General features: G+C 42.7%; 2 protein-coding genes across 2 annotated transcripts; one reads left to right on the top strand and one right to left on the bottom strand.

Moving 5' to 3' along the window:
• Positions 1-889: 889 nt before the first annotated feature.
• On the top strand, positions 890-13,003 carry LOC309416352 (uncharacterized protein; the record flags this gene model as incomplete). Its single annotated transcript, XM_082015913.1, has 19 exons — positions 890-1,597; positions 2,976-3,103; positions 3,766-3,909; positions 4,591-4,674; positions 5,238-5,405; positions 5,503-5,599; positions 5,696-5,919; positions 6,810-6,963; positions 7,039-7,247; positions 7,334-7,451; positions 7,603-7,808; positions 8,222-8,339; positions 8,960-9,129; positions 10,470-10,543; positions 10,622-10,749; positions 11,546-11,735; positions 12,165-12,306; positions 12,574-12,670; positions 12,984-13,003. Exons 1-19 carry the CDS (start codon positions 1,510-1,512, stop codon positions 13,001-13,003), a joined length of 2,559 nt encoding a protein of 852 aa, XP_081872039.1. The 5' UTR covers positions 890-1,509.
• A 7,981-nt stretch (positions 13,004-20,984) lies between these two features.
• On the bottom strand, positions 20,985-21,497 carry MSGN1 (mesogenin 1; the record flags this gene model as incomplete). Its single annotated transcript, XM_082015914.1, has 1 exon — positions 20,985-21,497. The coding sequence occupies one exon, from the start codon at positions 21,495-21,497 to the stop codon at positions 20,985-20,987; it is 513 nt and encodes a 170-aa protein (XP_081872040.1).
• Positions 21,498-23,424: the final 1,927 nt, after the last annotated feature.

The following is a 23,424-nucleotide window of genomic DNA, read 5'->3' on the forward strand; positions in this document are numbered from 1 at the left end:
TTATGTACTTTCTGGAGGGTTATTGATTACATGATTAGTCTAACTTTTGTACGGATTTCTTTAGCCTAATAACTGTGTGATTATGTTTAACAGCCTACTCTCATAGTTCTTAGGCTATACTTGCCTCAGTGCTAACCAAGAGGCCTCATGAAATCAAAACAAAGAAGAGTTAAGAGCAAGGACTGAGAAATTAATGAGTACAGAGAAGATACCTTAACCCTGAGAATAGAAACATCCTAGCAGGAGTGCTCAAACAAGGATGATAAGAAAGAATCGCTTGGCTGAACAACAGAAGGGGCAAACATCCAAGGAGAAGAAACTATCCTCAGGAGACCTGTGACCATAAAAGGGAAAAAGGAGTGGGGGCTACCTCCCCAAATGACCTCCGACGACCACCCGAGACCCCCGCGCATGCCTAGTGTAGTTTTGCAATGCCAGCGTTATGTAAATGTAGTAGATAGGCAGGGAGGTGGAGATTTCTTGGAAAATGTGTGAATGTTCATGTCTTTAAAATATATAAAGGATGAACTTTTGTTTCGGGGTATGCACGTTAGGTGGAGCGATGCCCCGTGCATCCAGCGCTGCAATAAGGAATGCCTGCCTTCTAAAACTTCAAACTAAGTGTCAGAGGGTTTTCTTGCTGACTTCTTTGGTAACAACATTAGTTCACAATAACATAAACTTCCGTTTGAAACAATAAATCCTGGTTTAGTAGAAGTATATGTCAAATGAAAAGTCTTCTCTTGTGTCTAGTTCTACATTTAGAACAGTTTGTACCTCTTTCCTGCTTTTAAGAGGTTAGGTTAGCCATAGCCTGGTTTATGCTGTGGTGACATCTTGGTACTTGAGTTTCTCAAGCCATCCTCTTTACTCCTGTGTGGCCCTTTCCCAGCATGAGCCAACTGCCTTGTGGTACTGGTACTCAGGCAGGTGAACAGAGTAGGCTGATGGGTAGCTGATGTGGCTGCTCCCCATCCGGACTTGGCTTGTGGCTCCTCTTGTGACTAGGCATCTGTGGGTTTGTCTGGGTTATGGGTTTGTTGGTTTGCTGGTGGTTTTTTTTTTTCTGATTGGGGCTTTGGGGTTTTTTAGTTGGTGATTTTTTTTTTTTTCTTTTTTTGGGGGGGCGGGGGGGCTTTCTTGACTTTCTGAACTTTCTTGTTCTGTTTTATTCCATTTAAGGTGTTCAGATGGGGGCAGCCAACTCAGTGCTTTCTTGTCCCTGTTTCAAAATCCTGTTTCCATGACTGGCTACTGCAGGCAGCGCTGTCAGCTGACCAGACATAGTATTGGAATACTGATTTCAGGGCTGGCTTTTCTCTTGGAAGTATTGCTGTTTTTTAAAAAAAAAACAAACAACCCTCTAACACCTCCTTACTAGAAGTGCTACAATATGACTGTCACAACACTGACTTTTTATAAAGCGATCTGGGAAGTAGCAAATTTCTGTTTGTATGTTACCTTTAATCCCCTACTTAGCAGTCTTCCAATGTATTCAACACAGGACCCATGAGTGCAGAGTGCTTGGGGAGCCTTTTGCGTATAACACTGAGTTCAGAATACTTTGAGGACAAATATTTATCTTTTTCTGTTGTTGGTAAGTTGATATAGAACTTGGAGAGGGAATTACACATGGTGAAATATTTGAAGTTCTCTTATACTAGAATTCCCTGGATTATTTTAAAATCATAGAGCTTAGTAGGTTGGACCTTACTGTAAGTAAAGCCAACCACTACCTTTATTTCTCTATAACCTATCCTGTAGACTTGTTGTGTGATAACTTAGCAATATCAAGTCTAATCATGGCTATATTTAGACTCAAATTAAAATGCACATGGCAGTTAACATTAATCCACCATGTTAATGCTGGTGGATTTCCCTTGTGGTAAAAAAGTTTCCCAGAAACAGCACATACTACTCTGAAAATTCACTGTCTGAAGCTGGCACTACATTACTGGTTTTGCACTAGTGGCTTTCCACATTCTTTGCTAAGGGACCTGCTGGAGGCACATAATTTTTCTTAACTGCGTTAAAAGTTTACCTGGGCCCCCTGGCTATGGACTTAGTAATCAACAAGTGGTGCGTTTATGTGAAAAGCACCACAGAGTGTCCTGGAAGGGCAAAGTGAGATAGCTTTTGGGCTATAAACATGTACATATAGTTGATGATTCAACTGTAAGACTGTATGTGTAAAATGTAAACTCAGCCTTGAACTAGCCCTCCGTGCTAGTTGGCTATCTAACTAGATATAGTTTGGCATCCACATCCATCTTTCTAGAATGTTAAACTTGTGTGAAAACCCACTTAATGTATGTTCCTTGTTCAGGCATCTTCATCCATACATAAAGACATTCTGCAACTGGAGGATGTACAGCTTGAAAGTATTAAGCAATTATTTTTTGAAGAAAAGCCCCACAACCTAAAACACAAAACAAAAAAGCCCAAAATTACACAGACAAGTAGCCTAAAAAAATCCAAGCTAAGCTTCAGTGTGCTTGTCATCCTGGTAAGACCTCTGAAGAGACTCTGTTGGCCAGGCAGGCACCAGAGAGAAACATGGCCCTGTGCCAGCCACAGATCAGACTCCTGATGTTGCTAGGTTGTCATCGTCTGTCACCTTGACAACTCTGACACTGATGACCTAACTGACTGTTCTGTGCCTACTGGGGTTTTTGCCCCTTTAGGATTTAATATCTTTCCACATTGGTGACTTCTGTTTTCAGTCCTTGAGCTGCTGTTGTTACCTGTCCCATTCTCCCATTCTGTCTGTAATTCTACCTTTCTTACTTTCTATAGACTTTGTTATGGTTCATTTTCAACACTTTGCAGTTTTCTCTTGTGTCTAAGCCCAGGGCATGCAGCTGGGCTGTATTGGCATGGGGTCAGCTGAACCCTGGGACAAGGTCAGGTTGCTGAGGGAGTTTGCAAAGGACGAATTATACTCATTAATACTGCTCTTTGCTAATTGCCCGTAGATCAATCTGGCATAGCCTGGGAGCTAGATGAGGCCATGGCATCACAGTGTGGCTATACAGTAACTTACAGCAATTGGAGTAACATTGAGTTTCGTGCTTCTGCACTAAGCTGCCATTCTCACTTAGAGGTAAGTCTATTACAGGCATTTTGACTAGAGCGTTGTTATATATGACCCTTATGCAAAAGGTCACCAAATTATTGGTAGGTATTAATTGAGGTGTCATAATATCTTGAACATCTATGAGCAGAAAATGATTTAATTTTCCTCAAATGTGTCCAGAGGTCTGAGAATGTTCCATGGTATTGACATTTGAATGGCCTACAGATGAATACATGAAGGAGTATGTCACACATGCCCTTGAAGGGTAACTGTTTTCTCGTTGATAAGAATATACAATTCTGTCTGGCAGCTGTGTTGCATTCTCTTCTAGCATTTAGTGTCTGAGACATGTTAAGGTAAAAGCTCAAAAGCTTTGGCTGCTTGTGTTGCTTGCTCACTGCTACTATGTCATAAAACACAAGATCAGCTATATTTTAGGGAGAATTTTTTGTTCAGCTCTGGGACTATGTGAAAGGTTGAGGCTGCTCCCCAAAGTATTTATGTTGCTACGTAGCTATACAGCCTATGTAGTTAACTGAGTAGAAAACAGTAATGCTTCAGTATGGCGTTGCTCTTCTGTGCAAGGACTGCTGGGTGGATTTTGTAAGTTACTCTTCATTCATAAGGGTAGGTCATGTCTAACTAGGAAAAACTGGTCTAACAAGCAAGTGTTCCCTGTGTCCATGCAGAAAGATGTGTTCACAGTAACTATACAAATCAAAGCATCGCATACTCCAGATATGCAGAATGCTGCAATTCATCTGAAAAGTGCAAGTTGCCATCATGGCCCATGGAGTCAGAGAGAGTTAGTATGTGAAAGTAACTACATGGAGGTAAGTACTGGAAGTACAAATGGGAAGGTACTTAAGATAAGGTAAGAAAGTAAATACTTGAAGATGCTCTCTCTGGAAGCTTTTTAGATGCTAGGAGTGTGTATTGGAAACAGAATTTGAATGCCCCACCACAAACAGCTCGCTAGTGAATGCACAACATGCAGCCTGAGTTTAGGGATACATTTATATTACGCGTATATAACCTACTAGCCAGCATTAATAAAGTTGTGAAATAGTATTCAAAAGGTTGAGATAATGGATTGAACTTGCTGAATGGTGCCTCAACAAGTCTTATTTGAGTTGACAACAGAATGTAGACTCTGAAGGAAGTTTCCCTACTGAATTTGCTGGGGAGAAGAAAAAGGATGGGGAAAAAGGACTCCAATTCAAAGATGATATGGGCTTTAACTGGAAGTCGAAAAGGGAAGATATACTAAAAATAAAAAGAACCTGAAATCAAGTGGACTATAGATAATGCACCATGCATGACAGCATTTTATGCCATGTTTTGTTTTTTTTTACTTGAAGGGGGTGGGAACCTCCCTTTAGGAAATGCTAGTCTCCCTTGTGAATTCTGTACTGTTCTACTATACTTTTTCTACCGAAAAAGACTTACAGGGTATTGGAGACAATTAGACAAATGCCACGAGCAAGCCCCTTACAGAGGCTTTTTCCCTTCAGGTTTCTGTCAGGAGGGAGTTTCCGCAGACTGTGAAAGATTTCATTCAAGATGAACTTGAGGACTGGACTCCCGCCTTTCCAGAGGTAAAGCTACAGGCTTTCTTCCTAGTAAAAGCTAGTGATGCTTCTGGCACAATATTCTTCTATTCTATGTCTGCACAGCGTAAAATGTCCTTTCAAAAAGCACTTCAGTCAGTAGGAAGGGCAGAACTTCTGTACCAAGTGGTTTTATCATAGAGATTTTGTACATTAGAAATACAGATATCTGTAGGCCATGTCTCCAAGGAAGAAATGGAAACTCATTTCTCAAAGAGCCTATAAATTGTCTTCCTCAGGCAAGAGACTGTGCAATGAAAACCGTCTCCAAGACATCATGGCCCAGGAGTGAACTGTGGATAGGCTTTTTTTTCTCTTGGGCCCTGTATATGCAGCACAGCAGAGCAGTTAATCTCCAGTGCTCTTAGTACGGGAAGTTTTCTGCACGTGCGAGGCTGAGCAGGGGAAGGCTGGAGCGGGATCACACTAGTGGTATTTAGAATAAGGCAACAAAACTGCTGGTCAGTTCAACGCAATAAGTCATTCAACGTAGCAAACGAGAAGTTACTTTGAACAGAATGTTTAAACTGCTGATGGATTTCTCTGGACAGGCAAAAGCAGGAGAAACCTCAATATGGCAAATAGTGTTTCATCAGCCAGAAGAAAAAAAGGCTCTGCTTGTGAGCGACGCTTGGAGTGCGGGCTATGGACTCAACACCACAGACACAAGGGTTCTGCTGCGAATACCATACACGGCTGCACAAATTCAGCTGGTCGAGGTTGGTGTGCTCATTCTTGGCCCAGCAAGTTGTCAGGTCGTGTAGGTCTAACCAGATCTCTTCGTGTAGGTCTAACCAGATCTCTCTCTTCCTACAGGCTCAGGGAATTGCCTTTTCTGCAGTGAGATCAAGTACGTTTTACAAACAGCGAAGGATGATCCTGGTGGTGGATACTGCTGTGGCGTGTCCTGTAGGTGAGAAATGTTGTCCTGCATTCCAGTGCTTAAATGTACAGGGGCTGACTTACACCTAGAGTAATGAGCTGACGGCTTTCATACCTTGTCCCTAAGATGGTGTGGACTATGCTAACAAAACAATCATCTGGACTGTTCCAAAATATATTCAACCACTCTCTGCTGGAGCAACTAGCTTTAAGGATGTGCTTGTTGAAGCTGGTGTGGATCTACGCAAACTCTCTGCCGAAGAAATGGATTCCAGGAAGTATGTGCTGTTGAATGACTTAAATACAATTACAATGAAGATACCAATAGGTGCAGAAGGTGGCTATTACAAGGTTAGTTATTTATGTTAGGTGGAGGGTGAATTACTCTCTGTTCTTGTGTTTTTTTGTGTGTGTGTTTTGTTTTTTTTTTTCCCTGTAAAGGAATAATTCTTCACCCTATTCATTCCAAATGAAGGATGGTGATGAGTCAGAAGAAAAAGGATGTATTAAAAATCCCAAAGTCCTGGCCAAAGATAGCTCTTGTAAATACCACTTTGTGAAGATTTTTTTTTTTACAAGCGCAGATGGACAGAATCACATACAGAACTATTGAAGTGTCTCCTTCCTCAGGCTAATGCAGAGCTTTTGCCTTTCAGTCTTGTTGTCATATTCCTTGGAGACAGTCCTAACTGGACTGTAAAGCATGCGTGGGTTCTGTCGTATTTTACACAGACCATTTAAGAGAATGGGAACAACTCATTTGTCCACCAGACCGTATGATATTAGGATGGGCTGAGACTACACATCTAAATCTAGTTGCTTGGAGTGAACTGAATCCTGGGCAAATGCTGTCACAACTGAACTTCAAAGGAAATTGTAGGAGGAGCCCTTTCGCTGGTTAAAGTCCCCTGTTGATTTGAAACTCAGGAGTGGTGGACAATTTTCAAAAGGAAGTCCCCTGAGTATTCTGAGATTAATATTAAACTCTTAAGCAAAAATGGAGCCCATAATAGTGATACAGCAAGTGCCAATAATAGTGATAGAGTAAAGATCACTTAAGAGTTCATGATTCCTCAAAAGTGTTGGTTTTTCAGAACTTCTTTCCCAGTATAAAAGCAGGGCCAAAGAGCTGAGGAGGACAATTGTTTAGAGCTGTAGCTCTAGCTGGACCTTGAGATGCTACAAAGCAACTTTAATGTAAAAATCACATTATACTAAAGGGTGTTGATTTGAAATTCTAGACTTCTGTGAGCAGTGGACAGCATGGGGCAAAATACACCATCAACCTGTTCTTGGAACATCAGTGGGAAGATAACAAATGGGGACTAACCAAACATACTATCATCAAGGAAATAGAAACAGCATTTGAACAATTAGAACTTGCTATAACCAACAGTAAGTAGCCTAATGTTGAATTTACTGAAAGTTTTCGTACTGGTAAGAGCTTAATGTTGCTGTGTTCCTTTTCAGACTCAAATCTGAGTGAGAGGCTAATGAATGTGACAGTGGGAACATTCCTCCCAGATGTGGAGCTTGTGAACTTAACGATTGAGGGGGCAACTGTTGCTGTACCTGGAGCTGTTCAGTATGGATACCTAACGTATGAGATCAGATATGCTAATGGAAGCAAAGCCTATGTAATAAAAGTCCCATTTGATGCACCAGGCATTAAGAAAGAGGTGTGTACTAGGACACTGCAGCATACCATGGTATAGAAATGATGGTGTTGCTTAGTGACTTTTATTTCTAAATATGATTTTCCTAGTACATGAGAGCGGACATGAGAGCATACACCCTGAATGTCACACTTGCATTCAAAACTCATCCAACAGCTGAGACCTTCACTGTCCCGGTCATAGCAGTGTCTGCTGTTAAAGATGCAGGTAAACTAATGGAACTTGGGCAAAACTGTAGCAGCCTGACTGCGACTAACTTGGCTGTTAACTTGAGCCAGGGATACTGTCAGTCCTAAATAGCCCTAGTAAACTCTGATGGAAGCTAGCATGCTGGCTGACCCTTAACTACTCTTAACAGTACTACCCAGCGCAAGAGGATTTTGTGATGAGAGGAACCTTCATCTCATTATCACTCATGGGAACGTGGACCAAAACTGGCTACCCTTCATCTCAGACTGGCACCTGACACCAGAGGCTGCACGGAAGTACAACTACAGCCTGAGGGACAATGGCACTCACTTGACAATCTCTGTCCCCTTCCTTTCTTCCCATGTGAACTATGAGGTAAGGATGCCAGCATGTAGCGATTAAAGGTATGCTCTAGCTGTAAGACATGAACATGATACACTATGTCCTTGAAGGTGAAATAAAACTTCCCTTTGAGGTAGGTTTCAAAGGATTAATGGAGGAATATTATTTTGTCCTTTCAAGAACACTTTTATTTCCCTTGGTTAATGTTGGCAGAAGCAGGCAAGAAAAAACAACATCCTGCTAGCACTTCAGGGCTGACCTATCTTAATGGCAACTGTACATGCGCTGGAGTTTCTATTGCACTGTATTGCAAAATGACTGAAAAAGCTCAGTGTGAGCTCTTAGATTAAAAAGAAAAAAAATCTCTCTGCCCTCTTAATTTTTGAATACTTTGGTTGAACAGTGTGTCTTTATTCTCTTGTTTAACTTGTGATTGTCATCTCTAGGCTTTTCATACCTCTGGAATAAAGGCTTCGCTCCACTTAACCTTGAAGGATGGCATCACCTTGGCTAATAGGAGGGACTTCTCAATTTCCTGCAGATTTTCACCTTCAGAGCTAATACGTAATAACATGTTGGGGATTAGTTATTAATGCTCTTTGAGCTGCATAACTAAGTCACACAAGCCCATGTAGTCTGAAATGTTTCTAGAGTTTGTTTATTTAGTTTTGCCTATTAGCTTGTCAGGTTTCCTACAAAGTAATATGCTACAACACAAGTTACAGATGGAAGCGACTATCCTGTCTAGCACAGGAGTGGGGGAAGGAGGTGGGAAAACCTACTTCCCCTCACACCTCCAAAATCATGAAGCTTTTTAAACGGTGTTTTGGAGATGAATGTGTTTGGGGTTTTTTTGGTGGGGTGGGGGGAGGATCAGCATATTAATTAGTCACTTTAAAGCTACTCATCAGTATTGAATGTATTGAATATCTTGGTTAGAATAATCCTTTTGGGAGAGGATGAGAGTTCCTAGAAGGAGAAAAGTAAGTGAAATTACCAGCTTCATCCATGCACACTCTACTGGTGGTTAGCTTGAGGAAAGTCAGGTGTTAGTACTGATGAGTCTTGCTCTAAACTTAACCCTTGTGAGCTGCCAAAAAACTTTCTAGCAAACCCATACAGAACATCTTTGTCGTGCTAGGCTACAAAATAAAGGAGTATGAAAATGTATTTTTCTCTTTCAGAGTGCCTACCCAATGGCACTGTGGTTGTTACTGCAGTAAAATTGCTAGGAGTTGCAGATCTGGACACCAGCCTACTTGTCTTGAGGGACAGACGATGCAAGCCTAGTCTAGTGACAGAGAAGACTGCAACCTTCAAGTTCAATGTGAACACTTGTGGAACAAGTAGAAAGGTACGGGCTCAGTCATGTGAAGTTTACTCTGCATTGGGGTAGGGTTATCACTAGAACTGGCAGAGGCTCAGAGTTGAGCAGAAGCTACAAGAAGGTCACAGCTGACTTTTGTCAAGTAGTACATTTCCACTCTTTCTGAGGATACTAAATTCATTTGGGAAGAAGTTCTTCTTTGGTAAAAATGGTTTTCAAGGTCAGGGGTTGCTTTCTGAAAAGTAGCCTTCAGTTTGAGATCTGTCATGGTTTAGCCCCACCTGGCAACTAAGCACCACACAGTTGCTCGCTCTCTGCAGCCCCCCTGCCCCATGTGGGATGGGGGGGAGAATTGGGGGGAAAAAACACCTCCTGGGTTGAGAGAAAAACAGTTTAATAGGACAACAAAGGAAGAGTATAATAATTTTACTTGTAAAGGAATATATGAAAACAAGTGATGCACAGTGCAATCATTGCTCGCCACCTGGTGATCGACTGCCTGTTCCTGAGCAGGGATGCCCATCCCCGGCCAACTCCAGCTCACACACTGGGCATGATGTTACCTGGAAGGGAATGTCCCTTTGGCCAGGCTGGGTCAGCTGTCCTGGCCGTGCCCCCTCCCAGCTTCTTGTGCCCCTCCCCGCTGGCGGAGCGTGGGGAGCTGAACAGTCCTTGGCTGAGCGTAAGCACTGTGACTGCTTAACACGCTGGTGTTTTTAGTTGCTGCTATCAGCCTTATTTTCATACTACATCCAAAGCACAGCACTGTATCAGCTATTAGGAAGAAAATTAACTTTATCCCAGCCAAAACCAGGACAACATCTCTGAATTGTTTACTAATGGACTTGAATGTGAGTTTACGTTGTCAAGATATACTCATATGCCGTACAGAAGCTGGTTAGGTGTTGCTAATGACGACCTAGCCCAAGACCAGAGTGGGTCCCGTTCCTGCCACCTATGTACTGCATAAATAAAAACCTGCCAAAATAACAAAGGATCAGATGATGCTCAAAGTTAGGTCACCACGTATGCAGCTTGCTTTTGTGAGTGTTGCATCTCATGCTATATGTTGATTCTGTCAACAGAAACAACTGATCTCTTTTTCTCAGGCTCAGTGCACTCCCTTTCTGGGATGTTATGTCATATTCAAGGTGGTGTTAGCTAATAAAATGTTTCTTCTTGACTGTGGTATAGTTGTCAGCTTTAGTTCAGTAGGCGTAGGGCTGTTGGCTGGTAATTCCTGGCCATTCCTAAGCGTAGTCTGCTCAGTGCAATCTGCCAGTCAAGAGAAGGGATGTGTGTATTGTGTCAAAACCAAAATAAGCTCTAGTGTAACTGTCCTGTTTGTAATGATGTGTATCTTTCAGTTCAATAGCACAGCTATGATGTATGAAAACGATATACTCTATTTCAGACCTGGCGATGATACACCAGTATACCAGTAAGTATCATTCCCTAGAAGAAGGCTGTCCAAGGTATTTTAGTCTCTAAAAATCTAATGCTAAACCTTTTTCCTCAGATTGAAATTTGTATGCTGGTATGCAATCAAGCAGACTGTTGATATCCAATATGAATCTAAGAAGAACCCACCACCCAGTATTAAGCCAGGGTTTGGCGCTCTTGCTCTTTCATTGAAGCTTTTCAAAGGTAAAACTTATGATTAGAATACGTAAGATCACTGAACAGTTGAGGTTGGAAGGGATGTCTCAAGGTCATCTTGTCCATCTACTCTGCTCAAGCAGGGCCACCTAGAACAGGTTGCCCAGGACCATGTCCAGATGACTTTTGAATATCTCCAAGGATGAAGTGGAAACCTCTAAGGCCTCTAACAGAGGAATTCCATTCCAGAATGTAACATACATGGTCAAGTACCTGTAGTGGATCAGTCTTAGCATCACTGATACATGTGTCTTTCCTGCTTGGTCTGGGCATGCTAAAAGTTGTGTGTAGTGGATGTGATGTCAGCTTTTCTCCCCTGTCAACTCATTAGCATGCACCAAAATAATTATAACCTGTGTCAGTGAAGGAAGCTACATGCAATACTGCTGTAAAATGGTAATGCTGCTAGCTGAAAGGGCTAATTGAAGCTTGAACCAAACACTCACCCTGAGTGGAGTGGCTCTGATTAATTTTTTTACTTCACCCCTCTGCCCCCAGTACCTTTATAAATACAGTTTTGAATAACTATCCAATGCGTTTTTGCAGAAGGAGGAGTGTCTCACTTCTGGATCCTTAGAGCCAAGGAATACAGTTCAGATCTTTGCTTACATTGCCAGTTCTTACTTTTCTGCCATTCTATCCCCATTTGCTGACACTCATATACTCCCCTAGATTTCAGTATTACTGTGCCAGAGTAAATGGTGGTGGAAAGAAAACTGAAGCAGAAAGTTTGTGAATACTTACTCTGTAAAAATGAAACTCTAACATCAATACTCTCTCCTAGAGAAATCCTATTCAGAGCCCTACCAGGAATCAGAATATCCTGTGGTAAAATACCTGAGGGAGGCACTGTATTTTGAAGTTGAACTGCTCCAGCCTAAAGATGCAAGACTAGAACTAAACCTGGATGACTGTTGGGCTACGAACTCCCAAAGCCAGGACAGCCTTCCACAGTGGCCTATCCTTATAAATGGGTAAGGAGGGCTTCTCTCCTGTATTTGGTAACTGTTCAGCACAAGGCCCCTTACCTTAGGTGGGAGGACAGGGGAAGAGGACAAAAGTCAGCTTGGATGCATTGCGTTGTCCTGATGGGTGATGGCTGCTAGGCTGTGGAGTACATGTCAGTGTCAGCACAGTGGCTGTGCCTTCTGCTGGCAGCAGGTCATGGGGGTGGCCAGCAGTGCTTCTAGCTAACAGTTTCCAACTGGAAAGAAAGAACAAGAAACAACCCTGACTGTGGCCAAAGGCAGGGATCACGAATGGGGGAGGCTCTGTCCATACCCCTAAGGCTTGAGGAAAAGAGAGGGAAGCTCTTTGTATTTCACCTCCTTGCTTTGTTTAAAGATCTGGTTGAAGTAATGAAGGTTTAGATTAAATACCTTTTCTTTCACTTTCCCAAAAAGGTGTGAAAACAGTGAAGACTCCTACAGAACTGTCTTCCACAAAGTTAATTATGGCCTCAGAGTAAAATTTCCTCAGCACCTAAAGAGGTTTGAAGTGAGGATGTTCACGTTTGTACAAGGCACAACTCCGTTGCAAGAGCAGGTGAGTCGTCTCCATGGTCTGTCACATGCTGTTGCCAGTACTGATACGTGAGCCTGGAGCGGTGCATGCAGCAAACGCTGTGGAAGATCTCGGCTGTCTGGGTGCTGCCTGGAGTTATTAGTCATCCCTTTGAAGGCATGGCTTTATAAGAGCAGTAAATAATATACCCACTCAAGGGTTCAGTTCATCCCCTTTGGGGTCAGTACATACCAGATATTTTCCAAATAAGACTCCTCTACACATAACATAAATATTCGTGTCTTGTAGCTGTATTTCCACTGCAGTGTGGTGCTCTGCAGCACTGGGCAACATCCTTCAGGCTCTCTCTGTCCAAGGAGATGCAATCCCAGGAAACACAGACTTGGTAAGAAAACGAGCACTTCTTGAGTCATTCCTGACTCTTTTCTCAGCAATATGGCACATGCTCTCAGGAGCTGTGTCAGGTGACAGACTCCTAGTCCTAGCACCTGCTGTACAGAAAATTAAAAGCTGAAATGTTTCACCAGACCGCAGTGCAGAACCACATCCACATGGGCAAGCATCATCTGGAGCAGTGCTTGTTAGGAAGGAAAATGACTAGCAGAGGTTGGTGTCAATCTTAAATTACACTGCTGAAACACCAAGCATACTGCTGTTGTAACATAACAGACTTCTGTATGTCTTTCTTCTCCCTATAGGTGAATATACTGGCTTTTGACAGGCACTAAATGAGAACCATTTAGTTTTATGAAGTTGCAGTTAGGTGGGCTAAGCTAGCACAGCCTGCCAGACTTACCAGTAAGGACATCTCAAAAGTATCTACTGGGAAAATATATTGATGGTATCTGAGGAAAAAGGTCAGCTAATCAGTGTGGATGTATCTTTAAGTTAAATTTGTGTGTTGCTCTTGTGTTCCTCTACAGTGTCAAACTCTTTTAGTCTTTTGCGTGACTTAAATCTAACCTAGTCTGCTCAGTTAACATGTCCAAAACTTGTGTCTAGTCACTTTGCAGTTGGAAGCATCTGTTTTGGGGTAGGTGGAGGAAGGTGGCAACAGGTGTGAAGTCAATTGTAAATCACTTTGAGGTTGGTTGTTTGGTTTTTTTAAGCTTCAGTATGAACAAATGATTGCAGGGAGCTTAATGTCAGTTAGAGAAAGCGTTTTTTGAAGCAAGATGGGGATGAACTTATCTGATCAGGTAGTGGCTATTGACAGAAAAACTGTAAACTGGATCTCACAAGAGTGTTGTGGCTCTGCAATGTCAAGTTGCCTTCCCTAGTTGGGGGCAAATCACTCACAGGTAGCATCAGTGACTGCTCAGCCGAGTAAGCAGTCAGCCTAAAGGAAAAAAGATTTTAGTGAAGACCTGTATTATTGTTACTACTACTACATGAAGTCTATCCACAAAGTGTTACAGATTCTTCCTTACTAGAGAACATGATGTTTAGGAACTCCTGTCAGGTTATCCTGTCATCTTTCTTTCGTCTTTCTTTTTTTTTTTTTAATGGGAGGAAAAGTCCTTGGTTTCTTCTTTGCACCTGAACAGTGATGTGAAAACAGTTCAGACTCAAGATTGTATTTTCCTGTTCTAAGGAAAGCTATTGCTTAGCATGTATCATTATTGCTTAGGGCTAAAGATACAATAACTAGTGTCTGCTTTTTAACTTTACTACAGCGAATTTCTATTTAATATATAATTCTATGAAGGCTAGCTTGAGCAAGAAACTATTTTGTGAATCTAGTTGCACTTTGTGAAAAAGCATGGTGTCTAAATGATTGTAGCTCTGTCACTACAATACCTCTATAGAGATCCCACTAAACCGTTTGTGCTAAAATTACAAGCTCATGTTTCTAAGTCTTGTCTGTCTTCCATTTGCCTGCTAAGCATATCTGTAGTAGGTGTCTTTGTACTGTTATTTTTGGAGAAATCTGTGCATGCTTCATGATGGGGGACATGTCAAGTCCCTAGCTGTGCATCAAGGCTGTTTTCCAACAGAGGAGGCTACTGGGCTAAAGGCGTCTTATTTGTTACTCCTGTGGTAGATGAAGACTAAAGCCATGGAGCTGTGATAGTGAAGAATGACATGTAAATATGTCAGCATGGGAATAAAAGGAAAATGCAGAACATATAGGCCTGGCAGGAGACCTGACAGGTCAGTTCCTTTATGCTTACTGCTTTCCCCTACATTAACCCAGTGGGTTAAGCACTAGCTACTCCCTAGTCTGTGGGCACAATTTATTGAGAAACCAAAGGACACATCTATAACATGCTGCCAGCGTTTTGTACCTAACAAAACACAAATATGGGCACTTTAAGTGGTGTTGTGACTTCCCTGCATCTTACATTATGCTGACTGTCTCTCAAGAAACGAGACTCTTATGTGGTGTTTTGTCCAGATAGGTGAGACCTTCATCTGCCATGACACTCTCCCAGCACAGTGTAGGCTGTCTCGGGTAGCCTGAGCCACCTTCTCCCCTCTTACAGCTGTGTGTGAGAAAAATGTAGCTACTAGGGACTGCTGTGAGAACCAAGCATCATGAGGTTGGGCAGCCTATATCAGTACTGCTAACTCAATCTCGGTTGTGGCTTTCTGGGTTTCTGATTCCTTTCCTTTAAAGACATGACAGTAATACTCTTTCCACCTCAGAGGTGTCTGTTTTATATTAAAATTCAGGAATTGTCTTCCTGGTTATATATAAAAAGAAAAAAAATCCTCTCCAAGTGTTGTATCAACACCTCTTTGCCTTTTAAGTGGATATTTTATGACCACATGCTTTTCCCCCTGGTATTTGGGATGTTATTTTTATATCCCTGTTAACACAAGTTGAAAGGAGATCAATCTTCTTTGTTTATGCTTGATGTCTTCTGCAATTTCAGCAGGTGAATGATAAAAGTCTAAGGGAAAAGAGAAGTCTGGTGTGATTTGTTTTTATAGGAAAATAGGAACAATAACAGTAGTGTACTGCAGACAGTTATTTCCACTTCAAATAAATGGTGGTAAGTCAGTGCTACACACAGCCTTGTTATAACCGATCACTGATAGAAACGCAGAGTTCTCATTTCTACTCTAGTCTATATTCAATGAGATGGCTAATATTTTAAAACTATGTACTGCTTTGGTTATTTAAAGCAGCAAAAACTTACTATTAATACTGAAAAAGTAAGAAAACTGACACATTTTTTTCTGGCCTAATTTATTTTTCTCTTTTGGTATATTGCTTTGCTTTTTTGTTTTGAATCTCAGCATCTGCAGGACAAGAATAAATGCCATGCACCTAAACCCAGAGGAAAACATGTTCTGACAACTATCCAATGATTGGGGAAGCTTTGGTTCAAGATTTGGCTTTTGCCACAAGTCTATTTGAGTCCTTAGCTAGTCACTCCCATATAAACGCTGTTTCCATTTGTGTGTGAGTCCAGAAACACCTAAACACAGTGTTAGGTAGATCCCCCAAATCCTAGACAGGAATGTGCCTTGAAAGAAATGCTGTAAAGCAGAAGTAAACTGAACTGGTCTCCTTACAGTACTTGGCGTACTGATAGAAGAGCAAGCCTAGGTTCACGTTGCTGTGTAAAGAAGCAAAAAAGTCAGGGGATCAGGGAGCTTGATCAGGGAGGGGGTTCAGATGGACCCAACTTCTGCAGCTAATGGAGACAAGCTGCTTTACTGGGAGCTGGGACTTTTCTCCAGAACTGTTTCTCATCTGTTAAATGCAACAATAACATTTGTGGTTGTATGGCAAATAACTCAGGGAGTAAAAGTCAGATACTGGCTCCTTAGAAGCTGGGGTGCATGTATATTGTTGTGTTTTGGGGTGGGGGGTGTTTGTGTGTGTGTGGGGATTGTTTGTTTTGTTGGGTGAGGGGGGTGTTGGTGGTTTGGGTTTTTTTTTTTTTAGCTACTGCCATGCAGAGCTGGAGAGACGGCCCCTGGCATCCCTAGGCTGAGGGGATGCGGAGCTGCGGCAGCTCCCAGACCAGCAGCTCCCCTAAGGAACTGGCTGAAGCCCTTCAGCGGGAGGTTCTCTTCCCCCCACGCACACCTATGTGCAGCCCAAATGTGTAACCATAAAACCCCTTGTCACCTACGTGGTGCTCCGCAGTGTAGAATTTCAAAGTGCTGTGTGTGTGGTGTGTGTGCTGGCGGGTGGCCCCGGGCTCCCCTCTGCTTTGGGGGTGGGGGCTGAGCTCTGCTCACAGCACCAGGGCTGGCCCGGGGAGCTTCTTCCACGTGTGATCTCTTAACCGCTGGGGAATACTCGCTTGGAGGTACTTACTCTTCCCACCAAGAGGGAACTTGACCGACTTGCCATCTTCAGGGTGTCTCTCTAGGTGTTACTACCTGCCGTGGAGAGCAGAGCTGTACGAGTCTCCTGAATCCTGGGCTAATACCCTACCTACCAGGATTCCTGCTTTCCGTTGGTGTGCCTTTGGCTAAATAAAGCAGCATCATATACCCAGAGCAGCTTCTGGTCTCTGGGGTATGAGAAACCTGGAGCCTACTCTCATGCTGTTGAGAGCAGCACCAGCTGCCTGGCTGATGGCACGAGTGGAGTTAACTTACTTAAAATCCATTACATGTAACTGCCTGCTCTGCCCTGCCTTGTTCTTTCCTGATTAAAGGGTTAGGATGGCTGTGGGGAAAAAGTCTGTCTTTTCTCTTGCTTCAGAAACTTGAAGGGCTGCCTCTGTGATCACACCTTCAGCAATTCACCCAGAGCAGAGGCAAGGGCACAGCTCTGAACATGAGCTGCTCAGGAAAGCAACTGGTGGGGTCCAGCTGTCCTGCCCAAGATTTGGTGCCCCTTGCACATCTGTTCTCCTGCCTTTAGCTCTGCAGGTAGAGCATGCACATGGGCTGGGCTGCTTCTCTCTGGCTCAAGGCAAACTGTGGTGTGTTTTTTTTCCTGTTTTTCTTATTTTTATTATTTATTGTCTGGGAGCACTTGTTAAAAGGCAAAATATCTATTCATAGTGTGCAGCAAGTGACCCTGGTAGCAGCAGGATGGTGTAATTGTCTCACCAGTAAGCTGAAAGTGAAGGACCAGTAATTCAACAAAAGTGCCAGGTTCCTGTATCTCAAGGCTTTTCCCGAGATTCTAAAATGTTTCAGTTGACTTCTGTACAAGATCTTATAACGTTCTTTGTCCTTCCTCTGTTTAGCATTTGAGCACTTATGCTGAAAGGGCAGCAGATTATAACTGGTATCACTCATGAAGTACAACCTCATGTACCAATTTTTTGTGTGAGAACTGTTTTGGTGGTGGTGTTGCTTTCTTCTTTAGCCCCTGTGTTCTGTTCTGCACATAGCGAAGAATTTCAGTGACATGCTAACCTGGAAATGGGGGAGATCTTGGGGCCATAGGAATTCACTTCATTGTCTGGGTGTATCCCAGTTCACTCTCCTGTATCTCTTTCTCTTTAGTATGGTAAACAACTCTATCCCTTAGGCAGAATGTAATTCAATTCCTCAGCCATGGACTTCCAGGGATTGTTGGGCTGCTACTTTAGCTTTATTTTCATGGAGACTTTTAACAAACTGTGTTGAGAGGATGATTGTATGTGAAAGATGTCCTCTCCTTCTGTGACTTTTTCAGACTGAGGTACCATTTTTTGGCCTCTATTCTATGGATTATTATGGTGTTGCTGTTGGAGTTCAGTATAGCTTTACGGACCTTGCATACAGTCCTGGACACAAGATCTCATTCCATTAAGCGGGGGACTTAACTTGGTCTCTTTCACACCAATTAAATATTCTAAATTCATGGGGATAAAGGAAAGAGAAAAGAGGAGGATCCTTGAGTGTATTCTATTTTATTGAAAAGTTAAAATCCACCATTTAGTAGCAAGAGGATTTGTGCCATCAAGAATATAAGAATATGGCTTATTTCCTCTGAAATAGTCTACACCAAGGGGAAGAATTACAAAGGGAGGGGTTGAGAGAGATGCTCTATGTCAGGCAAAGCAAGAATTCCGTTCTTCCTGGGAGAGGAGAAACAAACCTGACCCATCCTAGGAGATCCCAGGCCACAAGCAGGCACCGAACCTGCCTCTACCTCCTACTTATACATCTCTGTCACTTTTTCATCCCTCACATGCAGATGGAAGGAGAGATCCCCTGAAAAGTGATCAAACAAATTAAACAGTGCAAGAGTGCAACATATTCTAGTAAACTAACCCTATCTTGGACATGGGCTTTGGGCCCTATTGCATCCCAGGGAGTGATTTAGGGCAGACCGTTCCCTAAGGTCCCCTTGTGCTGGAGCTCAAAGTATTTGAAGATAGGGCAGCAACCACTGGAGCGGCCACTGGAATTCTGGGGCTAGGGAGTAGGCACAGGCAAGGTCTAGTTCACTGGCAGAGAAGCAAGTAAAATGACCTTCTGAAACCCAAAGCCTCAACCTCAGGCTTGCAGAGAGACAGAGGAACTCTACAGGCACCTAACAAGCTATAGCCCAGCACATTCAGGGCCTTCACCTGCTACTTTCTCTGGGGTGGTGGGAAATGCTGACCCTGAGCCACTTCTCAAATCTGCAAGATACATCCTACTGGGCCACTCTTTCTGCATACAGAATTACTTAGCTTTGGCTATGAGCAGCAGTTAGCTATCAGAGTCTTCAGTTGTGGCTAGGTAAACTGAGGCAGCAATGCTGGATGACCAGCAATAAAAGTGGATCCTTCTAATCCCTTGTTCCTCTACTTTAACCATGACCCTATAGGCTTTCCCTAGCTGAAGAGCTGAAAAGTCTAGTTATTACCTGTAGTTTCAAGTGTGGAAGACTTAAATAATGAGGTTAAGTCTTCCCAAGCATAGATAAAATACCCAACCACTCTACTTGTGAACGATGATGGTCTTTAACTAACATCACGGAATGAAAGGGCTATCCTCCTGTGCATCTGCTGGTGGCTGGCCAGCACTAGTGAGCAGGTACCCCTTTACAGCTGTCAGAGACAAAGAGAGTCTTGGAGAAAGGATGTGGCATCAAACTCTCAGCCATGGTTCTGTGCAAGATCCCATGGGCAATGTGCAATTTCACTCCCTTACAAAACATGATCCAGACTGACCTTGTCTATGTGGCTCTTCATCTGCTCAAATCTGGATCAGCTGCACAGGCTTATACTGAGGAACATTATGCTGATATTAGTGCTGCCATGTTATATGTGCATAAAATTTTCTCTACTTTGACAATTTTATAGGGTTTTAAAAATAATTCTACTTATATTCTTGCTGAAACCCTAAAGCTTATGAGAAATCTAACATGGGTTAAAGCAAAACAGAAGCATATGGGGTATGCTTAAATGTGGTTATATCTTGAGTGACAGTGCTACCTGCATAAATTTGAATGTAGCTGCTTTTTTGAGCCACTGATGGATTTCACACTGGTTGCTCCAATATGCACGTAACATGTGAGAAGAGCAGTGAGTCAGCTTAGGCTGAGCCTTGGACAAAAACATGTACAAAGACAACTTTCCCTCCGAACAAACAGAAAGAAGGAAAGCAAAAAAAAAAAAGAGAAGGATGCAATAAAGTTTTAACTTTGCAGTGCTCTGCATGTATGGCTCGCTACAGGTGTGGCGAGACCTGTGCGATATCTGTTAGATGAAAATCAAAGTAATTAAGGATTAAGGCTATGTCCCCGTTTGTTTGGTTTTTGGGGGGTTTCATGTGTGTGGTTTACAGGACCGTGACTAGCTGTAGGGAACAGCTGATCTGACAGCTTTTAACAAGGAGACATTATGGTTACTTGAGTCCTCCAAGGTTTCAGTACACCTTGAGGATGAAACTTTGCATCTTTGATACCTGAATCAATTTATTGCATGGTGGAGACAAAGAAGATAACTCAGCATAATATTACTTGTTCTAGCAATTTGATGTAAAAATGTTTTCCATAATTTATCAGGCATTGAAGCAAGGGGTTTTTATACATTAAATACAGAAATATTATCTGTTTCTGCATATATTAATAAAGAAGACAGGATTTAACAGCAGTTTATCTACACAAAATGTCAGTTTGCTTATATTTCATTTCCAGAATTTATCAATCATTGTTAAATTTTACTTATCAGATATATAATACAAGATACAGACTATGACACTGATAGTTATTGGTTTAGGAGCAAAGATGTTCTCACTATTACTTTGTTTCTTGATATTTAGGTACAGTGGAAAGGTGGATAAATAGACAATACTTGAACTAACTATACATGTTCTTCCTCATCCTAATATTTAAAGTGCCTACAAATCAATACACTTAGTATTCCTATAGTGTTGTTGTCACTTTTTTAAAATTCAGTTTAAAACCTATGGATTTACTATTGTCCTTATTAAACAGAACATCAGTCAGAACAGTGACAGGTAAATCCTAGGAAGATCATTTGGCTTCTTTTTTGTTTTTTACTTTTGTATCAGACTAGGTTTAATATTTCTCAGAAGCTTACTATTTAAAAAAAAAAAAGACATAAAAAAAGCAGAAAGCAAGACTTCTGTCTCACCAACCCGCAGCTCAGGTTTTTAGGCAATCCTACATCACCTTCCAGCATCGCATCCTACGCACAACGGCAGCCCTTGCTCTCCCTCCCTCGCTCCATCCTCCTCTCGCACCCCGCACCGCTGTACTCTGGTGAGGAACGAATCGTTCTGATTTTTTTTGTTTGTAAAGACCCTGGGCATGCCGGGGCGGGCACTCCAGGTGGGGTCTACGCCCGCTTGACGCTGTTGAGGAGCTCCGTCAGCTCACTGATGTACTTGATGGTGTACTTCAGGGTTTGTATTTTGGTGAGGGGCTGTCCCCGCTGGCTGTAGATGGGGGGCAGGTAGTTGCGCAGCGTGTGGAGCGCGTCGGCCAGGGTCCTCATCCGCAGCTTCTCCCTCTCGCTGGCCTTCCTCCTTTGCTGGCTGGACATCCGCACCTTGGTGCCCTTGGGCAGCCGAGCCTGCCCGGGGCTGGGCAGGTAGGCGGGGGGGAAGTCCACCATGCCGTAGCCCACCAGGCTGCCGCCGCTGCCGTAGGGGGTCTCCGCCGCCACCGGGCAAGGGGACGAGGAGTAGGATTCGAAGGAGGGTGTCGGGGATAAGCTGTGTGGAGACGCGACAGGGTGCAGCTCAAAAGACCCGGCGGCGCTTTTCCAGTCCCAGGACGACAAGCAGACGGAGTGCTCTGAACCCAAAGCGTCTTCCATGTTTATCAACGTCTCGTGCAGTTTGTCCATGCCGGAGGAGCGCCGGGGAGAAGCGATGCCCTCTGCCCGCGGCAAAGGCTGGAGCCGCCGGCTGCCGAGACCTTTTTATGATGGAGGGAGGCAAGTGACGGAGTGGGAACGCGGGCTTGGCGAGAGGAGTTCAAAGGAGCGCCACAAGTGCTAAGATGGAAAATGAACTCCTGATGTGCTAGATTCTTCTCGGTGATAATTATCAACCTTCAGCTAAAAAGCCTTTAAGCTAACAGACAACAGTGAGAAAGGAGGAAAAAAAGATTATCTTCTTGCAACTAAACCAATTAAGGCTGCGCATCTGCATGTAACGTTGTGCTGGGCAGATAAATGGTGAGAGAGGAAAAAGAAAATTAACCATTTTACAAAACAATTTACAGACGTGGAATTTAAAGATAACGGCCGCTAACACAACCCCTGAATTTAAGCCATCGAACCCTGATTTCTGGGTCGCTGAAGGCGATGGCATTACAGCCGTGACTATTTGATCCGTGCTGCCTGCTGCTGAAGTAGTCCCTCAGTATCTGCATCTTAATCGTGAAAGTCAAAGACGGTTGGTTTGGCTTGGTGTGTCCTATGGCTCTGTGGCTTTCTCTTCTCATTAGATTGCAACTTCTTTCTGGATCGCTTTTTGTTTGCAACAGGAGAAAGGAGGAAAGAACAGTAATGCATTCCCTGCAGGCTGTGGATTTATTTGCTGTTTTAAATCATGACTGGAAAATCAAAAAGGATATCTGTAATTCCAAACCAAGTCAAAGTCCCATTTAAAAAAAAAATAGGAAAATGTAATTAAAAAAAAAAATCTAGGAAATAAAATAAACAGGTATAAACTTTGGTCCCAGACAAATGTTTTACATGGAAATTTAATTCAAAGTAATATACAGACGTGTAAGAGAAGGCTAGAAGCTACTTCTGTAAAACTTTCTACCTCTAGGAATCCATTTTTCTGCCAAAAACCACCTTTTCCAGCTCTGTTTCAATGCAAAAGTGAAGTTATATGTTAGGCAGTTCAAGTGAAAATGTATATCCTATAAATTAATAACATTAATAATGAGCGCTTTTCATCTGTAGGCTTCAGAACAGCTTACAGTGATGATTAATGATCTCTATTACTCTGGGAAAATGGATAAGCAGAGGCAAGGAGTAACTTGCCCAAAATCACACAGCAAATCATTAGGAGAGCCAGGAAAACTGTCCAAAACTACTGCAGCTCTACTGAGCAGCTCAGCTGCCAGCCCCGACTTTGTATCGGCCCATAATGAAGCAAAATATAATATATAATGAAAAGAAGGGGAGAAAGAGTGCCAGCCTGGAGGAAAAAGAAAAGTAGGATTTGCTTTAGAGATTCCTTCAGTGTAGCAATCTCTGTGTGCACCATAATCTGAAAAAAGGGAGGAATGTCTCTGAATGGGACATAGTTGGAGCAAGCTGAGGCTTTCTGGAACACACCAGTTCTTTTTAATTGTGAAATCCTCATTACAGCCACTCAGGAAAAAAAAAAAAAATTACAATACTCAGTCATTAGGAAGGCTTTTGTGAAGTTTTATGAGTTTGGGATCAAAAAGTTGGGAAGCAGTTTGAGGGAGACTTACTGGTTTTATGCTGAGATGAATAAGAATGAACCAAAAAGTGAAGGATTCCAGCATTTCTGCCCAGGCTGAGATGGTTTGACATGATGACATCTACCCCACACAGAAACTCGGGGCACAGCTCACCACAGTCAGGATTGCTTTGGGGTTTATGGTTACCTTGTGCTCTCCTTTACTCCTTCTCTAAGGAAAATGAGCTGGAACACTCTGAAGAATCACAAATGCCTGCTACAAATTAAAATAACACAAGATGAACAACAAGTATTTTCTGGAACTTCGGTGAACTGACTGAGTTTCACTGAGCACCAAGACAATGGTCACAAGGCCAGAAGTCAGAC

Source organism: Phaethon aethereus (genome assembly GCF_964289735.1).
Source record: "Phaethon aethereus genome assembly, contig: HAP1_SCAFFOLD_313, whole genome shotgun sequence".
In the NCBI taxonomy this organism is placed as follows: Eukaryota; Metazoa; Chordata; class Aves; order Phaethontiformes; family Phaethontidae; genus Phaethon; species Phaethon aethereus.